Genomic DNA, 22,102 nt, shown 5'->3' on the forward strand with positions numbered 1-22,102 from the left:
GGGTGTGAGCCCAGAGTAGCACCTAGGAATTCCCGTGCCACCTCCTCCCAGCTGGCAGCTCTGCAAACACCTCCACCCTCAGCATTACGCTCAGGTCCTGGAGACAAGGAGGAGGGTTAGGAGGATCCAGACTTAGCATCTGGGAACATACTAGGGGAATCCAGTCCACTCAGACTTACGCTCTGCTCGGCCATCACACCTATGCACCCTACACTGAAAAATGAGCACATTGACTCAAAGCATTGTGATCATCTGCGTTTTATTTGCACCTCATTTGCGAGTTGTTAATTTCCAACTCAGTTCCTTCCACTCCCAGTTCCTTCTGTCCCATCTCCCTCAAATTTCCCTGATGCCCAGAAATAATACTAGTTGCTCTTTATCACAGTACTCTAAGCCCTCTCAGCAGGCCTGCCCTGTTCTCTCAAGGGATGTCTTTGTCCAAGGCTACAGCAATAGCGTGAATCCTCCTAAGACCACACCTTGATAGCAGAGAATGCTGGAGCTTTTCACAGGGCATAATTGATTTGTGTGTGTATGTATGTGTGTGTGTGTGTGTGGCAGGGGGGTGTTACGGTGTAAGGGTAGCAGTATGCTAGGCAGAGATGGGAAAAGCCAGTTGATTGATTCAGGAACAGGACTCTGGAGTTGGAGCCCAATCTCTGCCCTGGTAGATGCTCTCCACATCCTTAGAGGTGGGATAGGGTCCCTCCAGCTACCACCACTGTCTCCCCAGTGATGTAGCTGGCATCTTCAGAGCACAGGAAAGACACGATGCCGGCACAATCCTCTGGCTTGCCTATCCTGGGAAGCAGGGAAAAAGGAAGGGAGTAAAAATCAAACAGGGAATGGAATTTGCTAAAGTATCAGGTGATTTTTCAGGATCAGTGAATTGTCCATAAAATAGGGCTACCATTATTATAAGCTGTTATAATTCAATAGAAGCATTAATACTGTACTCTGCAAAAACCACCACACATTATATTCATATAATATAGGGATACTTTGTTTTTTAGAGAACTCAGGACACCAAAATCCAAAGTTATATAGATAACCTGGCTATTTCATTCTTCAAAGAATTTGTTTCACATGTGTGCATACTATTCAAATATCAGAGAGTCTGTGAGATAGTAAATGATTTGTTTAAAATGATTCCATTTGTACAGCTTCAATTCACAGACAACTTTTTCAGGAATCTATTTTTGTCTCAAAGTCATTTTGTGAGATTGTGCTAATTCTCAGTGTTTGTATCAGTTATTGCATAGTTAGGGAACATTTTAATCTAACTGCCATAGAATACTCTAGAGGTGGGTGGAGTGGGTACTTCAAACCTAGAAGGACTGGATTAGTGGTTCTCCATCCTAGCTACACACTGTTGTCATCTGAGAGGCTCAACTTCTCCTTCCCTCCCCTTCCCCCACTAAAGATGCCTAGGTCCTGCCTTGGACCAGTTAAGAAAGAATCTCTGGGAGTGAGGCTTGAGCATCTGTGGTTTCACAACTACTCAGCTGATTCTAATGTGCATCCAAGACTGAAAAGCATGGAGCCAGATCATTCACTGTGGCTCAAGGATGACAATGCCCTGACCGATTAATGGACTAGGCCTGCAGCTCATGCCTGACATGAGAATGGCTTTGGGAGCACTTGAGAGCATCTCCCTCCTCAAGTAGGCATTGCTGGTACATGTCCTTGAGGGGACAAGGTGGAGGAGCTAAAGACAAGAGAGCTCCCAGAAGCCAGAGACTGGAAAAAGGCAGAGAACTTAGAGGACAGGGAACCAGATGAAGGTGCCTGACCTTTTGGGGGAAGAGGCTAGTTTTCTTAGGCAAGGGAAGTTTGGAGACTTTTATTTGAATTGTAGGATCTTTGTATTTGAATTGTAGGATTATCAACCTGAACTTTGGAAACATGACTCTTTTTATTCAAGGGAAACTAAAAAAGCATGCTTTGACTTTGGTTTTGTTTCCTGATCCTTAGGGACACCCAGAGGTGGAGGCAAACACCCAGGTGGAGAGAGGAGTCAGGGCCTCCCCCAGGGCTCTGCTCTGCTAAACCTGGTTGCCTCTGTGTTTGGTTTTTGCAAGGAGGCAGACTCCCTGTACACACCACTGTAGTGACGCTCTGTTCACAAACTTGTGAAGTCTGTGTGTTTGAAGCAAGGAAAGGATGGCTGTGTTGTCTGTGGGACTGACAGACGGCAAGCTATGGGCTTCGAGGGACCAGACCTTTCCATCTTGATCCCTCCTCACCCTCCCCTGTGACAGCCTTACCTTTTGATCTGCATGGCTGCTTTTATGCTCTCCTGTCTTGCCTGATCCTCCCACAACTGCAGGAAAAAGCAAAATCTCTTCCTGTGAGGGACCGTGAAAGGACAAACCGCCCGCCCTCACATCTACTGAGAGGAAGGATGGAGAGGTGCCCCTCATTTCCCAGTCCTTCCCAGCTCCCAGTCACCACCCACTGCCCTCTTCTGCTCCATTCTCTTCAGGTCCTAAGGAGGCATTTTGGTGGGTTGCCCCAGGTCTCATCCACTTAAGGAAATATCAAATGGCCTGAGTGGCATCTGAATTCCTCAGTTTCACTGTGCACCTTGGGAAAGGATAGTGTGGGGATCTGGTCTGGATACATGGCCGGTATGGAGCGGGAGGGTGGAAAAGCCCAGGGCAGGGGTGGAAGTAGTTGGGAGCTCAGAACCCAGGAGCTGGGCTCCTCCATTGAGAAGATGCCCTTTAGAGTCCCAGTGGGATGCAGGACTCCCCTTCCTCACCATACGGCTGAAGCTAGTCTTGATGAGTCCAGGCGCCAGGCAGTTCACCCGAATATTCCACTCTGCCAGTTCGATGGCCAGGTTCTTAGTGAGGCCCAGCAAGGCTGTTTTAGAAACGTTGTAAGGACCCAGGCTCTGGGGAAAGGAGAGGATTGGGTTAGTCTCTTCAACTCCAGCTCATTCTTGGTTCTTAACATAAGATAGAACGGGCAACTGGTAATAGGGCATCTCTTGTTAAAGAGGGTCCCAGTTAGAAAACTGTCTTATGGCAAAACCGCCCCTAGGTTAGCATTTGTGGAGGCAAGGCCTCTATTTCGCTGGAAGGTGGTGTGATTCCAAAAGGGGACACACACTTCCTAGGGTGACTGGAGGAATGGAAGGTGCAGGATGGAGGAAAGGATAAAAGTAGCAGAGAAGGGGGTTCTTACAGGAAAGGGGCTGTAGGCTCCTACAGAGGACACGATCACTATCGAGCCGCCTCTGAAAAAAGAGCAGAATAACCCTGCTGTCACGGACCCACGCCCGAGGCCTGCGAGGGGCCCAGCGCGCCCTGGCCCCTCCTTCCCTGTACCCTCGTTTCGCCATCTCTGGCACCACTGCCTTTGTCAGCAGGGCCGTGGCCTTCACGTTGATGTCCAGAATCTGCAACAGAAAGAAGAGGGGGAACAGCATGAGGGTCTTCAGAAGGCTGCAGAAGGCAGGGTGTTGGAGAGTTAGAGTGGGGTCCCCAGGATCTGTTTGTTAGGGTTGGCAGAGGTCCTAGAGATGATTTACCCAGAGCTTATAAGTGAAGACACCATGGCCCAAAGAGAGGGAGCTTTGAGAATGACAGCTAGAGAATGACCCATTTTGGGGTTTGGGTGAGAAAGAATGGAGCCTGCTTCATCTTGTTTCCTAAGTCTGATCTGACCCAGAATGGATCTAAACTCTCAAGACTCTCTTGGACTTGAGCTGGACTGTCTTCCAACCAGCGAGAGCCTGGGATTTGGGCTGGCTTCCTGGACCTGCCCTAGAGTGAGCCGTGATTCTCAGGGAAAATGTGGCCTGACCTCAGGCACTTGGGGTTGTTCCAGCACTTTTCTGGCTTCTGAGTTAGGGAGGGAGATGCTCTTGGCCCTCCAGGATCGACTGGCTGGCTGGATACTTATTGGCACATGGGATCATGAGGAGGCACTACTGGGGGAGCTTGGACATAGTCTAAAATCAAAACTGTACATCTGTAATTTAAAACCAATGCATAAGCCTTGTTTACATTGTTCCAGGCACTGCTGGGATAGTCCCCTCCCATTCCCCCCATGTAACTGTTTATTTTGAAAAATTTCACTCTTACAGATAAGTTGAAATAGAGGGACAATGACTATCTGGATATCCTTTAACTACATTCACCAGTTGTTCACATTTTGTGCCATTTGCCCTGCTGCTGCTGCTGCTGCTAAGTCGCTTCAGTCGTGTCTGACTCTGTGCGACCCCATAGACGGCAGCCCACCAGGCTCCCCCGTCCCTGGGATTTTCCAGGCAAGAACACTGGAGTGGGTTGCCATTTCCTTCTCCGATGCATGAAAGTGAAAAGTGAAAGTGAAGTCGCTCAGTTGTCTCCAACTCTTAGTGACCCCATGGACTGCAGCCCATCAGGCTCCTCTGTCCATGGGATTTTCCAGGCAAGAGTGCTGGAGTGGGGTGCCATTGCCTTCTCCAGCCATTTGCCCTAACTATGTGCTTATGCAGCTTTTTCCTTACCCTTGGAAGGTAAGTTGCAGACATTATAATACTGTAGCCCTAAATGCTTTAGCATTATTTCCAAATAACAAGAATGTTCTTACACACCACCATTCACTATCACACCCAAGAAATTTAACATTGATAATCATGATTTTACTTAATATACTGTCCATAAAAAATCTTCCCCAATTGTCCCCCAAATGGCCTTATTTTAAAAGTCCAGGGCTCAATCAAGGATCAACCACTGCTTTTAGATTTGATATATTATGATATTAAAAAAAAAGCCAACTAGAAAGAAAAATTACTCAGTTTATAACTGATTTTCATGTGGTCCCTATTCAGACTGCTCATGAAAGATGTTTCTCTGCTTTAAAGAATATCAATCAGAAACTGACTCACTGAATACCATTTTGGCACTTTGGTCTCTATGTCTGTGGAACACTGATAAACAAACTAGAATATTTTAGTATCTTTAAACTTCAGTGTTGAGAAATTATTGATGACATCAGGGTAAAAGGCAAAACCATGGGAGATCATAAAAAATTTAGCATTTCCAAATCATGTGGGAGTATTAACCTTAGTAAACAAAGACAAATCTTTCAATTAAGGCTTTATAATTAAAGAATGTAGATGTGTGATATACCTTATAAATATAATGTAATTATACACCCTCACATGAAAACCAATATTCTGTTCCTTGAATTTAGACATCTGGATCTCAGATGTTCTTGACATTGGAGTTAAAAAAGAGTGCAAGTCTTTTTCAAAGGCTGTATGTCATAAATCGGCAACTTAGTTCATGTCACTAGAATTGATATTTCACTTAACTAGCAGCTATTAAAGTTTTCCAACTAATGAAAATCATTTGTTTTTGGCAGCTGAGAGGGGGAAGGGTGGTGTGTAAGTCTGAGTGTATTAGTTATTGGCATATTAACTGCCATGCCTGCTGGAAATAAACCCGGAAGAAGAGTTTGGATAAGCCCACGGTGGTAGAGGGGAGAGAGCTGGGGGAGGGAAGCAGAAGACAGTTAGCAAGGAGTCAATGAAAACGAGATTGCGGAGAAGCAGAAATGAAAGAGAAAGACAGGGACAAAGGAAGCCCCCCACCTTCATTCGCCCTTTACCAGGTGTGCTGCAGGTGTGTGGCAAATTGCAAAGATTCTTCACATTTACACTGCACTCGACAAGTGCATTCTAAAAGCAGACTGAGTGTGTGCCATCTTCTGAGGGCCACCCCCTGCTGCTCTCATCCTTTCTTACCTTGTCCCACACCTCCTCGGTGACATCCATCAAGCTTCCAAAGAAAGGGTTGACGGCAGCGTTGGAGATCAGGATGTCCACGCCGCCATGAAGCTTCACAGCCTAGAGAGGAGGAAGATATGAATTAGGGCTACAGCACAGTAAGTTCAGTTGAGTTCAGTTCAGTCGCTCAGTCGTGTCCGACTCTTTGCGACCCCATGAACCTCAGCACGCCAGGCCTCCCTGTCCATCACCAACTCCTGGAGTCCACCCAAACTCATGTCCATTGAGTCAGTGATGCCATCTAACCATCTCATCCTCTGTTGTCCCCTTCTCCTCCTGCCTTCAATCTTTCCCAACTCCAGGTTCCTATTCAATATTGCTCTTTACAGCATCGGACCTTGCTTCTATCACCAGTCACATCCACAACCAGGTGTTGTTTTTGCTTTGGCTCCATCCCTTCATTCCTTCTGGACTTATTTCTCCACTGATCTCCAGTAGCATATTGGGCACCTACTGACCTGGGGAGTTCATCTTTCAGTGTCCTATCTTTTTGCCTTTTCATACAGGACAGTAAGGGAGGTGCATTTATCAATATTGGTAAAGGGTTCCTTCTTAAGGACAGTTGTCAAAATGAACTCTTTTCCTTAAAACATTTTCTCTTCAAAAGCACCCCAAGCTCTGCTGTTGTTTAGCCCCTAAACAGTGTCCAGCTCTTACAATTCTGACGACTGTAACCTGCCAGGCTCCTCCGTCTGTGGGGTTTCCCACGTAAGAATACTGGAATGGGTTGCCATTTCCTTCTCCAGGGGATTGAACCTGCATCTCTTGCATTGGCAGACAGATTCTCTACCACTGAGTCACCAGGGAAGCCCCAAGCTCTACTGCTAAAACACTTAAGGTTGTCTCATTTCTTTTGCAATCTCTTCTTCCTGCTCCCACTTCTTCTAAGGCTGTCACTGATCCTTTCTCTTTTGACTTTCCCTTTTGGAACTCCTTTATTCTCATGGCCTCAGCTTTCGCCTCAAAATCCATTTCTAGACCCTTCCTCTTTTATCCTAGCCCCATTTCTCCAAGTGCTTACTGTCCAGTTTCCCTTGAATGAGTTACCATTACTCAAACTCAGCCTGTCCACATGTACCTGAATGGAAAAATGAGTTTAAATAGACCCATAGAAAGTTGCCACTGGGAGGGGCCTTTGCGGTCATCTCACCCAATGTCCTCACGGTGAAGGTAATAAAACTGGGGTTCAGGGAAGTTCATTTCTCAAGGTCATACAGCTCAGTAATGACATATCAGGACCAGCTAAGAAGAGGAGTTCTGGTCATTGAGTCTTTGGAGAGGTGATATGCTCAGGGCACAAGGCTAGTTAGTGGTGGCAGAATTGACTCTTCTAACCCAGAGCTAATTCATACGAGTCCTCCAAAAGTGCGTTGGGGGTCACTATGAAACTGGCTATCCAGGAGGGCCATGATGGAGGAGACGCCAGTCTGGGCTTAAAGCAGTTCCATGCTCAGTTATGATGCCTTTTTCTCCCCTCCCCCACCTCCTGCTTTTATTTTTTTGGCCTGGAGGCATGGAAGATTCAAGGCAGAAACTGAGATTTAAACTGGGAAAACCAAGAGAGCCAACAGCTAACCTCCTTAATAAACTGTAAGTAGGTGGTGAAGGCATGTGCTGGAGTAACGAATAGCCAAACAGTCTTTCTGCCAGCATTCTGCCACTGGGCAAACAGACTTCACATTTGCCCAGACTTGGCAATTTTGATGCCTTGGGCAAACGGCACTAAATGGGCCCTCAATCAACTTTGTGCTTCCCGATTTGGCACACACAGGGGTGTTATTAACAATGTGTACCATCTGCTAACTCCCGTTTTTAACTAATTATTCTTGCTAACTAGGTGCTAAGCTCAGTTGCTTCCACACTGCTGAGGGGGATGCCTGGGCTGTCAACACGTAAATTTAACACATTTTAAGATCACATAATCTTTGCAAAACCTGTATCAGTACTCTCCTGCACTGTCTAAATTTTGGTGTCCAGGTCACCTGCCTCGGCTCTGTGTAAGTCTCAAGGAAAATGCAGGATGCATCAGAAAGTGATGCGTGTTGGACCCATGTGTTAGGGGTGGGGAGCCAGAGGACTGCCGCAGAATCACCTGGAGCGCTCTTCCAGTTGGTCTGTGCATCCCGTCCCAGTCTCCTTCTAGGCCTATCAGCATGGAGAGGAGAGCAGGCTGGCTTTTGACTGAACAGAGACAGAGAACCATGGAAGATTAATGGCAAATTTGCTATGACCACCCAGGTGTCTTCTAAGGCTTGCTCTAAATTGTGTGATTGCTACCCTGAAGTGGTTAAGAGTTGCTTGCTCTGTGCTCTGACAGGTCTATTTTTTTTTTTTTTAAGTAGAATCAAGTGGAGAAGTGGCTGATCTGGTTTCAGCTCATGCTGCCTTTGAGAGGCTTCAAGGTGCAGCTTAGGAGGCCACTGGGGAATAACCATGCTCAGGGCAGCAGCTTCCCTCATCACAGGCTAGTGGCTGGCCATAGGCAGGACTCATCTCAAACTGCCAACAAGTATCCTATCGTTCTCCACTCGACACTGGTCTTTTCAACTACTTGAGAGTCAATTTTGATTCATCTCTCCTCGTCCCATTTCTTGACACCAGCCAGGGGGGAAAAATTTGGTTGGTTTCCACTAAACACCTCTTAGGTACATCTGTTCTGGTCTTCCTGCCACTGGTCTAGACCCAAGTGGCAGCGTCAGCTTCCTCACCAATGTCCTTGCCCAGAGTCTTCGTTTCTCCAATATATCCTTCCTTCCAGTGCCAGATTATTGTTGTTTAGTAATTATTTCCACCTCGCTCAAAATCTTGCGTGGATTCTTATCTCCTCCAAGAATGTCTAAACTCCTTTGGAAGGCCATGGAGGTAGGTCCATGTCCCCCAACCTTCTCACCCAACCCATTTACTACCAGGGATCCTGAGCCTCTGCTCTCACACTGTGGGTTCACAGAGCACCCCACCCTCCCTTCCTTGACTATCTGCTCATTTTTCAGGATCATTTGGGATCCTGGCCCTATGCCATCTGCCTAGTCCCACCCACTCCTCAAAGTCTAGCTCAAACCCCACTTCTGGGTCAGAGCTACAGGATGGGCAAAGGGGACCTAGTGAGGGTCCAAAAGTCACCTTCCCAGCAGGATTTTGACAATAAGTGGCCACGTACATTTCACATGGCCACTAGTTGGCCCAGGATCCCAGGTGGCTCCCACCCTGAGGATCAAGCTTTCAGGCTCCCGTCCAGCAGAGATGGCAGAGGTGGCCAGGCATGGTGGCCTTCTTGGACCCACAGTTGACTCTCTCCAATGCACATTTGAGCATCTGCCAAATGACTCCTGACAAATGGAATAACTTATGCTGTCTACTATGCCACTGTCTACAATCGTTTCATGCCCTCCTTGTCTAAGATTACCCAAATTATTTCCACCACTTTTCATTCTGTCAGCACAATCTTTTGCTTCCCATCCTTGGGTGGATTCTTCCTGCCACTCCAAGAAATAAATGGTGTGCCCTGAGCCTAGGAAAGAGTGGCCTCCTTTGTAAGATGTTTACCTGCAAGACTGGTGCCAACCAACTCTCAACACTGGCTTAGCCACTTTCTTTGAGACTAAAGTCCAAGAGGGCACCTAAGGCCTGACCTGGAAGGGAAATGCTTGGTAGTTTGTAGGTAGCTTGGCTTCCCTGGTGGCTGAGACGATAAAGAATCTGACTGCAATGCAGGCGACCCGGGTTAGATCTCTGGGTCGGGAAAATCCCCTGGAGAAGGGACTGGCTAGGCACTCCAGTATTCTTGCCTGGAGAATTCCATAGATGGAGGAGTCTGGTGGGCTACAGTCCATGGGATCACAAAAGTTGGACATGACTCAGTGACTAAACTGACTAAGTCAGTGACTAACACAAACACACAGGTAGCTGGTAAGTCTGGGTTGGCTCACACCTCTTCCCTTACTAGTTGTGGGACCTTGGGGTGTTGCTCCAGCTTTCTGAACCATTCTTTAAACAGGGAGCATAGTCCTGCCCTTGCTTGGGTTGTTGTTTGGAGATAACCTGTGAAAGGCTTGAGACAAAGTGAATGGCACACAGTGGGTGGTTGAAACATAATGGGCTGCCTCCTATAGGTTCCTGGGCACTCAACTTTATAAACTGAAAAACAGGGGATTGGTTGTTTCTTAGCTCATAGTGGGAATGCCTATTTACCCTTCTCATCTGCCCAATTAGACTGGAAGCTACTGGAGAACCAGGACCAGCTGGAGTTTTTTGGGTGCCCCAAGGCACAATGCAGGGTAGAAACAGTAGAGTGTTTTTTGGTTCTCTGACTGAGATGGGATGATTCTCGGAGACAGAACCGAAAGGCACACGTGAAAATGTGCTGGTGGACTGGTGTGGGTATGCAGAATGCACTATTTTATTTTAGTGAACAGTGCTGGTTTTGATCACACCCATGTTGTCCAGGAAGGCCAGCTCAGGCTGCCTCCCTTCCGCTATCTCATGGCTCTGGACCCGTATGCTTGCTGCTTACCGTGGCCACCAGCCGCTCCCGGTCCTCAGCCTTCCCTACATGGCACACGGTGCCCGTGACGCTCAGCCCCTCCCCTTTCAGTGTTGCCACTGCCCGGTCTACATTCTGCTGCTTCCGGCTGCTGACCACCACGTGGGCCCCGTCCTGGGCCAGACGCCGGGCGATGGCAAAACCGATCCTGTGGGCAGAGAGAGATAAGGACTTTAAAGCCCGGTACAGGAAGAGGGTGAGAGTATGGGCTCTTAAGTCAGGCTGCCTGGGCTTTGAATTCCAGCTCTTTCTGTAGGACCTCCACATGTTAGGATTAATGGCACAGCCATTACCATACAGATGGACATGCTTAGCATCTTTTTGGCACTGGTTTACTCTTTTTATTATGGTTTTGGCCCTCAGTCTAGGTTCCCAGGAAGTGATAACACTTTCCCCAGGTGTTATCCACCATGGGTCATAGGCTCCATACCCTATAGGGACTGAGGGGAGAAATGACTTAGGGGTATAGCAAGCAGCAGTGATTTCCATGATTGGAGAGTCTCTCTCAGAAAAGCCTCTACCCCTAAATAGTTTCCTTAGGACAGTAGTCTACATCACCTCAATATTCTATTGTTAGTTATGTTTTGGGGTACATATGAAACGGGGTCTCTGGTTCAGTCAGTTCAGTTCAGTCACTCAGTCATGTCTGACTCTTTGTGACCCCATGGACTGCAGCACCCAGGCTTTCCTGTCCATCACCAACTCCCGGAGTTTACTCAAACTCATGTCCCTTGAGTCGATGATGCCATCCAACCACCTCATCCTCTGTCATCCCCTTCTCCTGCCTTCAATCTTTCCCAGCATCAGAACTGAACTGACTGAGTTATGTTTTGGGGTACATATGAAACTGGGGGTCTCTGGTTACAAACATAAATTTTTTACATTCATAGGAGAAAGGGTTACACATTAAAAAAAAAAAAGATCTATCTGGCTATATGGGTCTTGGTTGGTCCATGTGGGATCTAGTTCCCTGACCAGGGATTGAACCTGGGCCTCCTGCATTGAGAGCATGGAGTCTTAGCCACTGGACCTCCAGGGAAGCCCCCAGGGTCACACATTTTGCACTTGTTAGCCATTGCTGCTGCTGCTAAGTCGCTTCAGTCGTGTCCGACTCTGTGCGACCCCATAGACGGCAGCCCACCAGACTCCCCCACCCCTGGGATTCTCCAGGCAAGAACACTGGAGTGGGTTGCCATTTCCTTCTCCAGTACATGAAAGTGGGAAGTGAAAGTGAAGTCGCTCAGTCGTGTTCGACTCTTTGCTACCCCATGGACTGCAGCCCACCAGGCTCCTCCATCCATGGGATTTTCCAGGCAAAAGTACTGGAGTGGGGTGTCATCGCCTTCTCCTTGTTAGCCATTAGGTTTCCCCATTTATATGTATTCTAGCTTTGTGAAGAGCTGGCATCTAGCAGGGGTCTGTGGGAATGAGAAACAGGGTAGTTAACAGTGGTTGGTAAGAAACAGGCTGGGCAAGGGAGGCCACAATACACGGGACTAAACAAGAATCTGGACACATGACTTGTATCCCCTCTAGGGAAGGGGCAAAGTTCTGTGAGGCTCCTGGGGGTGCCACAGTGGGGTGTCTGGAACATTTCCACAGTCGGTGTAGGCAGTGGATAGGGTGTTTGGAATCTGGACTGTCCTGGACTTCTGGCCTCTGGTCTTCCCAGACTCTAGGTGGAGCCAGTTGACTGGGGCGGCCCAGAACCCCAGGAGACAGGATAGACGGGGTGGGGTGAGGGGCAGCAGCAAGGCGGCAGCCAGACTCGGGCCAGAGGCGGCAGTGACAAGAGAGCTGTTAACTGCAAAGGTGGGGGGAGCGCAATCCGAAGGGGGCTACAGGCCAACCACGTGCTGCCTTTCTTCCAGGGTCAACTCTGGCCACACGAGAGGATTGAAGAGAGGGCGCGGGAGGCCAAGGACAAGGGGTAGTGCCTGTTTGCAGACAACGGGGTACTCCGAGACTCGGGCTCGGGCACTCACCCGTCAGTGGAGGCCGTTACTAGGGCCACCTTATTCTCCAGCGGGTTCCGGCGCGCCATCCCGCAGCTGGCCATCCGGACCGACTTCCACGATCGCGCACAGGCACCCAAAGGCAGTCTCACCTTCAGCATGGAGCCGGGCGGTTCAGGGTTCTGCACCGCCCAGGGGAGGTGACAGTGGGGCAGGGCGAGGGGCAGGGCTAAGGGTGAATCGCCTCCTGCTCGGCGGCCCGCTCGCCTTCCGGCTCCCGGCTCCCGTCTCCCCGCTCCCGGTAAGCCGTAGATCAGGACAGCTCGTCCCGCTCCGCGCGGGCCCTTGGCCAGGGGAGCCGGCCGTGGCCGAGAGCGCCCCCTGCCGTTTGTGGCCGCCGCGCCCCTAGATCCCCTGCTCGCCCGGGCCGGCCCCGGCTTGGGATGGTACTGTCGGTTCCGGTTCCCTGTAGGGCCCTCCCCACCTTGGGGAGCTCGTAGACTTTCTTGTCCTCCCGCTCCTCCTCCCACATCTACTTGCCCACGTCCGTTTTTGGGGCAGAAGGGACTTTAACTGTTTGCTTTTGCTTCCTAGAACTTCAAGGTGGGTTTTGTTTTCCAAGAAAGTCTGGGTCCACGTTTGTGACAGCCCCCAGGAGGGCAGGTGTTTTGAGATTGCTCATGGGGGTGAGGCCCGTGGTCCCCAGGGAGCTCACCTCCTGAGGGTCTCAGGGGAGCCTGGAGGAGCCTAGGAGAGACACCTGATGGAGAGGAGCAGGGCTAGGCCCGCACTGCCCTTCACTCTGGCTCAAGTTCTCCTCCATCCCCATAGGCCTGGAGGGCAGACTCTGATTACCAGGGGTAACCAGTGTGCAGAATTAAAGATCCTGACCTGACAGGATCTCTTATATCCTCCACTCTAGAGGACTTCTGTAGGCCTAAGTGGTAGCAAGGAGGCTAGAGTGTCCCCTAACCAGTGGTGGAAATTCAGAGCACTCAGGAGCACTCAAGTTCTCCATAATCACTGTGTCTCCAGGTCTTAGCCTCCATCCTAGTTCAATAAATATTTGTTGAATGCAAAAGCATTTTATAAACTTTGAACTACTAAACACATAGTAATTATTGCCACCATAGAGTAATTATTATTGCTGCCACAAGCCAGGCTCTCCATCTGTAAGCTGAGGGTACTGGGGTAGATAATAGATAAGGTCCTCTCCAGCTATAAATTCTGTATCCGAGACTTCAGCCCCTACTTCTGCCAAGTGGGCTGAAATGATCTCCCTCCTGGGTTTCTGGGAGAATTAATAAATCTGGATGGCTTATGATACACTGAAGAAAGGCCCCGACAGACCCAGTGTCAGCATCTGAATTGGTTTAACCCTGTGGCCTCCAAATGCCAGACTGAGAATCTGTATAGATCCAAGGCAAAGTTTTCACTAGTTCAAGGCAAAAAATAAAAAGAATATACAGTGTTTCATAAAGCTAAGCTTATTTAACTTAACAGATAGTCCTTTATTCTGGGATATGCTTTTGCTTTTTTTTTTTTTTTTGGTGTTAGTCTTTCTGTTAAGAGAAGGTGATGAAAGCAGATGGGTAGGTTAAGAAAAGGGTTGTTAGTTGGTGAAATCACCAGTCTGGCAACCTGATGTCAATCCCTACAATTAGAGGAGAGAGAATCCCGGTCTGTGAAATTCAGTTCCGGGGATTGCTATTTAACAGAATTCATACTTGCTAAAGGTTCAGGTAGTATATGTGTAAGTCAGCTGAGCAGCCAAAAAGATTTCAGCATCTAAAAGTGTATGAGTAGTGAATGATATAACAAGCATGCACTGGATTTATAGTTTATTCCTCAATCGAGATGTTACACAGCTGTGATATTCAGCATATCCCGATGAGATAAGAGAGCTTGAGTCTAATTTTCCCCATGTGCGGGGAAAACTGACTCTGACTGGTGCCCCTCAGTCTGAACCTCATGAATTATTGACAACAGAGGCTGGATAGCATGACACTCCTCTTCCTCCTGACCTGTTCAGAGCTAATGCACTGTGGGAACCCTTCCCAGGGCTTGCCACCTGCCTGTGGGGCTGGGGGAGGGGATTTAGGACTGACGCAGAGCCTCTCAGGGCATTGGCTCAAAGGGACAGGCCTGTAAGTCATATTTGATCTCTCTTCACTTCCTGTCCAGAGGTGAGCAGCCAAATCCAGGAGTTGAGGTTAGCAGGGGGTGGGGGGTGTGTGGAGGCTGAGGGAGGTCACACCCCAAAGAGCAAAAGGTTTGAGGGCCTTCTCTGGTGGTCCAGTGGTTAAGAATCTGCCTTAAGATACCACAAGCCTCGGGGTGACTAAGCCCTTGTGCCACAACCACCGAGTGTACATGCTCTAGAGCCCACGCTCTGCAACAAGAGAAGCCTTCTCAAAGAGCAAAGGGTTTGGGGAAAGGAGAATTCTGGCCTGGGAGCTCACAAACAGCACATAGCCTCCTTGTCTGGGCGGAAGGTATATTTAGCCTCCAGAGAATGCCGGAGATATTAGGGGGGGTAATCTGTGAACAGAAAAATGTAGAAGGAAAGCAAAAAGGGTGAGAGTCTTCAGCTTCTACTACTCATCAAGATGGTTTGTTGGAGAAGAGGGTAGGAAATTTGGGGGGAAAATACATATATGTGTAGGAGTCTCTTTTAAGTGGGGATTTTAATAGGTAATGGGGTTGTTCTTATATAGAGGTGGGACCATCTGCAGATCTTGAGGAGATGCCTCTGTGATTGAGGACTGCACTCTCATCTTCCTCAAAGGCTGACTGTAGTCCGGAAGGAAGTTCACCTGGGGTGGAATTCAAGTCCTGCATCTTGCTATAGCTATTCCATTTTGGTCATTGACTCATCATCCCTGACACAAGTCAGGCTTGTGTGGTGTGGGAGGACTGTGTGATAACAGTGACTTTTATTGAACACTTACTAAGTGCTGGCAACTGTTGGGTGCTTTTTATAATTTTTATTGAATATGTCTAATCCAGTGAAGTAGGCAGTTTTATTTCCATATGTGAAATCAAAATGAGTCATGACAACCTGACCTGCTGTCAGGGTTGAATAGCTACTCTTAATTTTTTTGACGTTAGAGAATGAGTTTTCTTGGAAATTAATTTTCTCTAAATTGGAATTTTATTTTTTGCATCAATGCATTTTTGTTCAAATCATTGAAATATCTATTTTTTAAGTTACAAAAATAACATATGTTCACAATTTTTAAAAGAGACACAAGGTTATAGAGTGAAAAGTAAAAAATAAATTCTTCCCTATGCTTCTTTTATCTGCTCCCCCTATAGCTCTTAGTCTTGTGTATCCTTCTAGAAATTTCCTAGGCATTTACATGCATATTTTCCCCTTAAACGTTTCCCATGAATGGAATGGCACTACACATAATGTCCTTCAAATTGCTTGTTTCTCTTCTTTCTTCTTTTCCCCCACTTCTGTCTTTCATTTCTTAAAATACATTCTTGGCGATTGTTCTGAGTAGTTCACAATAGTCCCCTTTATTCTGTCTCTCCCTTTTAAAAATAGCTGTAAGATATTCCATTGTGTGGATATTCCATAATTTATTTAGCCAGTCTCCCACCGATGAACATTTAAATAGGTTCCAGTGTTTTGCTGTTTCAAACACTGCTACAATGAACAGCCTTGGATGTATGTGTGTATATATATATATATATATTGTATTTGGTACAAATATGTATATTTTATCCTGGGTCAAACGTCTTCAATTGATGACTATGGTCAAATGACCTTAAAAGAGATTTAATCAGTTCTGATGAAACTTTTTCTAAACTGAATTTACCTGCTGCTCTGTCCTTTTATATATTCTGTGTAGAATGGTTTAAACTGTGGTTGATGGTGTAAGCTTAGGGCGATAAGAGGCAGCATACCTTGGTCTCAGTGCCTGGGAACCCATGGGATTGGTGGCTCCCCCAACCTGCTGCTTGCAGACCTGGGGCACACCTGGTCTCCCTCATGTTTGTAATTGACAAGGCCAATCCAGGATTGCAGATTTTAGGAACTGGAAACAGAAGGTAGGAATCTGGGTTTTAATATGAAATATTTGATTAAAAAATATGTATTTGTTTATTTGGCTGCACCAGGTCTTAGCTGCAGCACAGGGGATCTTCGATCTTCAGTTGGGGCATGTGGAGTCAGTTTCCTGACCAGGAACTGAACCCAGGACCCTTGTACTGGGAGCACAGAGTTTTAGCCACTGGATCACCAGGGAAATCCTGAAATGTTTGATTTTTAAATGTTGGCAATAAATTTGCTAAAAAACAACAACAACCCCAAACCAATCAATTAATCAACCAACCAAGACAACAGAAAAAAACAAAAACAGTGAATCTATCTGTAGGTGCCAGAGACTGACACAGTCTTTGCCTATTCACAGGTAATGGATTATTAACTTTGTGAGATATCGCTCCATTTAGAATCTCATGACTCTAATGCATAGTTCATTCAACTTCTTGTTTTTCAAAATTTTCCACCTATTGCCCTATATTTAGGCAGTGATCTGTAGACACTGTATGGAAATCATCCACCCAGTGTTCGTTCAGGTTCTTTTCAGGAACTCTGCACAGCAGCATGCAGAGGTTTTTACAGCCAGACACTGGGGACTTTCCTTGGTGAACCAGTGACTAAGACTCTGTGCTCCCAATGCAGGGTGCCTGGGTTTGATCCTGGTCAGGGGAACTAGATACCTCAGGCTGCGAAGAGTTTGAATGCCACAACTAAAGATCCTGCGGGCTGCAACTAAGACCTGGAGCAGCCAGATAAGTAAATAAATATATGCAAAATAAATAAATATATGCAAGTATGCTTGTATGCTAAGTCTTCTCAGTCATGTCCGACGCTTTTCGACCCCATGGACTATGTAGCCTGCCAGGCTCCTCTGTCCATGGGGATTCTCTGGGCAAGAATACTTGAGTGGGTTGCTATGCCCTCCTTCAGAGGATCTTATATATATATAATATATATATATATATAATATATATATTATATATATATATGTAAGACAGGCCTTGGCTTCTCTTTTCCCTTATGCCCAGGATTGCTTTCTTCTGCTGCGTTTGGGAAGGGGTGGGGTATCCTTGCTTATGTCTCCTGCATTGGCAGGCTGGTTCTTTATCACTAGTGCCACCTGGAATACAATATAGGGGGACAACCCCCCAAATAGGATGCCTAATATGACTTCACATTGAGTGTTTTATGAGCACATCCAAATTCTTAGCCCTGTTCTCAAAATTGTGATTTCCCCTTTTCCTCTTTCAGAGACAGTCCCTGTGGCAGGCGTGGAGATGCAGATACTGTTCAGATCCTTCTTCTAGAAAGGACTCACTTTTGCTGTGGGGAGTATGATTAGCAGTCACCAGCTGGCAGTTAACTCCTTCCAAGCATGGCCTCAGCCAGTGCCTGGACAGAACGGTGACGCAACGACCTTGCCATTTCTGTGCCTAACACGGGGTTCATCTAAGGGGCTCTTTGCTTTGGAGCTTCCTGTAGGTCTGGCGTTTGTCAGATCTGCATCTCAGTGTCTCACAGCTCCTCCTTCTTGATCCTGCTTCCTCCCCTTTCTTTCACGGATGTTACTCTGACTAAATCCTCTGGACTCCTAATTCCATTGAGGTATCTGCTTTGTTGGGTACTCACAGTTTCTTTCCTTCATAATCTTTGCAGTGCAAGACCCCATTCCCAACACACAGGGGGTCTTCTCCCAGAGAATCTGTCCTTCCCCCACAGTCTGAGCAGCAGGGCACTCTGAAGCAAGAATCCTCTGTAACTGTGGTTCCTGCCAGTCTGAATTTTTCTATGAGGGACTGAGGAGAAAACAGCAGGGCGGGCTTTGGCCATATCAGGCCAGCACAATAGTGCAAGACTAGCCCTGGAGCTCTATGTATTTCCCTGAGATCTCTCTGCTGGTGTGAGATGAAGAAATGTTCCCTGGCCTCTTCTGAAATATTTCATGTTCCTGTAAATTTCTGGATCAACTGAACACACACACACACAATCTTCCAAGAACCGACAGAAGTTCCTAGGGACAATGCAGCTGAATCCACAAAAGAAAGGGAAACATTTCCCTAGAGGTTCCAGCCTGCCCTCTCTGGAGATAACATTTGCCATTATTATGCAAAGCAGTTTCAGTTACCCTGTCCTGCTTTTAGAGCATTGAAAGAGGCCTCTAGTATGAAATGAATAAGGCCGGTCACAAACCTTGCCAAAATGACAGAGCAGTCTACTTCTGAGGGCTTTCTCTTTGTTGGGCCAGATCAAATTCTTGAGCAGCATGCACTCTTTAATCTCTGCAGAGGAAGTAGGGGAACTTTAAGATTAATTTATTATTCTGTTGAAAGCAAACCCTCAGGAGTGAAGGGGTGGGTGGGATTGTCCTCTGTTTACATAAGCTTTCCTCACTCATCTTGAATTTAATGACAAAGGGATTGTTCTTACCTTTTGAAACTTTGTATAATCATATGCTACACACTTTCTCCACCTTTTTTTTTTTTAACTTTTGATTTTGAAGTAATTACAGTTTCATGGTAATTATAAACTCAAAAGTAATACATAGAGTTCCCGTGTACCCTTTGCCCAACTTCCCCCAGGGTGACTTCTTGACATCAGTCATACCATGTAAACACCAGGACACTGGCATTGGTTCAACACTGTTAACTAGACGATAGACCTTATTTTGTGTCCATCTTTTTTTATGTGTCCTTATTTGTGTATGTCAATGCATGCTTGTTTGACATGTGTTGGAGATCTTTGACCAGCAGGTCATACTTCATCCTCATTCCTGGTTTCATTATCTGGATGATTTATCAGTTATCTATTGAAGTCCGCTTCAGTGGACTATGGCTTTAATATATATGATGTTGCAATAGTATGTTTGTTCACTTGGCTGGGAGAACTTCTTTATACTGGGCCCAAATAAATAGTTGAAGCCACAGTGCAAAGATTATGTTTCTTTGACTTTCTGAGAGAAATTGCCAATTGCCCTCCAGAAAAGCTGTGCCCTTTTCCAGCCTCTGGGTCCCTTCCTGAGAAGGCAATTCTGTGTGATAGCGTCCCTTTCATCACATCCTCATAGCACTCAGTTTCACCAAACATTTAAATTTTTGCCAATCGAGGTGAAAAAACTTTTTGATTTATATTTCTTTATTAAAGGTTATTTTTTCATATGTTTATAGATATTGGTGTTTCTTGTTTCGTAAACTGCTTGTTCATGTCCTTTGTCCACTTTCATCGGCTTGTTTGTTTTTTCTTAAAATGTCGATGTTCACTCTTGCCATCTCCTGTTCACATGCCGCAGGTCTTTCCTGTTCGCACAGGAACAGAAAGTGGCAAGAGTGAATATCGGCATTTTAGGAATCAGTGAGCTAAAACGGCCTGGAATGGGTGAATTTAATTCAGATGACCATTATATCTACTACTGTGGGCAAGAATCCCTTAGAAATAATGGAGTAGCCCTCATAGTCAACAAGAATCCGAAATGCAGTACTTGGTTGCAGTCTCAGAAATGACAGAATGATCTCTGTTCATTTCCAAGGCAAACCATTCATTATCACAGTAGTCCAAGTCTATGCCCCAACCAGTAATGCTGAAGAAGCTGAAACTGAACGGTGCTATGAAGACCTATAAGACCTTCTAGAACTAACACCCAAAAAAGATGTCCTTTTCATCATAGGGGACTGGAATGTAAAAGTAGGAAGTCAAAATATACCTGGAGTAACAGGCAAATTTGGCCTTGGAGTACAAAATGAAGCAGGGCAAAGACTAACAGAGTTTTGCCAAGAGAATGCACTGGTCATAGCAAATACCCTTTTCCAACAATGCAAAAGAAGACTCTACACATGGACATCACCAGATGGTTGATACCGAAATCAGATTGATTATATTCTTTGCAGCCAAAGATGGAGAAACGCTATACAGTCAGCAAAAACAAGACTGGGAGCTGACTGTGGCTCAGATCATGAACTCCTTATTGCCAAATTCAGACTTCAATTGAAGAAAGTAGGGAAAACCACTAGACCTTTCAGGTATGACCTAAATCGAATCCCTTATGATTATACAGTGGAAGTGAGAAATAGATTCAAGAGACTAGATGTATCTGATAGAGTGCCTGAAGAACTACGGCAGAGGTTTATGACATTGTACAGGAGGCAGTGATCAAGACCATCCCCAAGAAAAAGAAATGCAAAAAGGCAAAATGGTTGTCTGAAGAGGCCTTACAAATAGCTGAGAAAAGAAAAGAAAGGCAAAGGAGAAAAGGCAAGATATGCCCATCTGAATGCAGAGTTCCAAAGAATAGAAATAGAAGTGAAAAATAAGAAAACCTTCCTAACTGATCAATGCAAAGAAATAGAGAAAAACAATAGAATAAGAAAGATTAGAGATCTCTTCAAGAAAATTAGAGATACCAAGGGAACATTTCATGCAAAGATGGGCACAATAAAGGACAGAAATGGTATGGACCTAACAGAAGCAGAAGATACTAAGACGAGGTGGCAAGAATACACAGAAGAACTATACAAAAAAGATCTTCATGACCCAGATTAACCACGATGACCTAAAGCCAGACATCCTGAAATGCAAAGTCAAGTGGGCCTTAGTGAAGGAGGAAACAGAAAGAATAGGCTCCATCTTGAAAGCAGGACTCCATCTTGGGCTGGACCGTGGACTTTGAGCTATATGCCCAGTATCTATGGAAATGACATACCAACTGGAAAACCAGACACCCCGGATGGAAGAGCCCCAGGGTACCTAGACTCTCCATCACCTAAAAGAATACCCTAATTATCTGTGTAACCAAATAGAATAATAAATTCTATTATGCTTATTGGGGTATGACCACAGGCCTATTGATAATTGTCCATGTTAACTACCTAGGCTTAAGGCATATGAATCAGCTAAAAGGCACGCTGCCCTTTGAACACCTGGAAGTGGACTTCACTGAAATGAAGCCTCACCGACACTACCATTACCTGCTGGTCATGGTATATATGTTCTCAGGATGGGTGGAAGCTTCTCCTACCTGAGCTGAAAGAGCATCAGAAGTAGCCCGGTGCCTGCTTAGGGAGATAGTTCCCAGATTTGGATTTCCTATTAGCATTGGATTGGACAATGGCCTGGCTTTTGTAGCTGATTTAGTACAACAAGTAAGCCAAACTTTAAACATCAAGTGGAAATTACACACAGCATATAGGCCCCAGAGTTCTGGGATGGTGGCAGGAACCAAATGGACACTTAAAGAGACACTCTCCAAGTGGATCATAGAGACTGAGTGCTCTTGGATGGACTTGTTTCCGACATCTCTGCCCAGACTCAGGATGACCCCACGGTCCCATGGCTACTTTCTTCACGAAATTGTGTATGGGAGGCCCCTCCCATAATAAAACAGGTGTCAACAAATTTGCCTCAGGTAAGAGGAGAGGAGATTTCACAGCAGATGGAACAGCTGGGTAAGGTAATAAATCAGGTAACTAAGTTTGTACAAGAAAGGGTGCTGTTCCCCCTTGGGGAACAGATCACGAATTTGTGCCCGGGAATCAGGTGTGCATCAAGGACTGGAAACGCGACTCTTTGGCCCTACATTGGAAGGGTCCATATACTGTTGTTCTAACCAGCCCTTCTGCAGTTAAAGTTGCAGGTATTGCTCCCTGAATCCACCACATGAGGGTGAAGACAGCATACCATGCAGACCCAGAAAACGCTGAGTGGACTGCACAGAGGGCCCCCACTTACTCTCAAGAGACTAAGATCATCCTTAAGAGGAAGAAGGAAAAGAAGATCCCCAA

General features: G+C 46.3%; 1 protein-coding gene across 1 annotated transcript; it reads right to left on the reverse strand.

Annotated features, from left to right (window-relative positions):
- Positions 1–242: 242 nt before the first annotated feature.
- On the reverse strand, positions 243–12,629 carry LOC129621048 (dehydrogenase/reductase SDR family member 4). The gene is made up of 8 exons (XM_055537020.1): positions 12,311–12,629; positions 10,296–10,473; positions 5,744–5,845; positions 3,336–3,406; positions 3,193–3,244; positions 2,765–2,899; positions 2,268–2,323; positions 243–801 (listed from the first exon to the last, which is right to left on the reverse strand). Exons 1-8 carry the CDS (start codon positions 12,439–12,441, stop codon positions 687–689), a joined length of 840 nt encoding a protein of 279 aa, XP_055392995.1. The 5' UTR covers positions 12,442–12,629; the 3' UTR covers positions 243–686.
- Positions 12,630–22,102: the final 9,473 nt, after the last annotated feature.

The sequence above is a fragment of the Bubalus kerabau genome, chromosome 10, assembly GCF_029407905.1.
Source record: "Bubalus kerabau isolate K-KA32 ecotype Philippines breed swamp buffalo chromosome 10, PCC_UOA_SB_1v2, whole genome shotgun sequence".
NCBI classification, from domain to species: domain Eukaryota; kingdom Metazoa; phylum Chordata; class Mammalia; order Artiodactyla; family Bovidae; genus Bubalus; species Bubalus kerabau.

Excerpts from the sequence above, each read along its gene's own strand:
- LOC129621048 (XM_055537020.1), bottom strand. The coding sequence starts at position 12,441 with ATGCTGAAGGTGAGACTGCCTTTGGGTGCCTGTGCGCGATCGTGGAAG. Across the intron at positions 5,846-10,295 it reads GGGAGCGGCTGGTGGCCACG|GCTGTGAAGCTTCATGGCGG; the intron begins GTAAGCAGCAAG and ends CCTCCTCTCTAG. Across the intron at positions 3,407-5,743 it reads CCGAGGAGGTGTGGGACAAG|ATTCTGGACATCAACGTGAA; the intron begins GTAAGAAAGGAT and ends TTTCTGTTGCAG.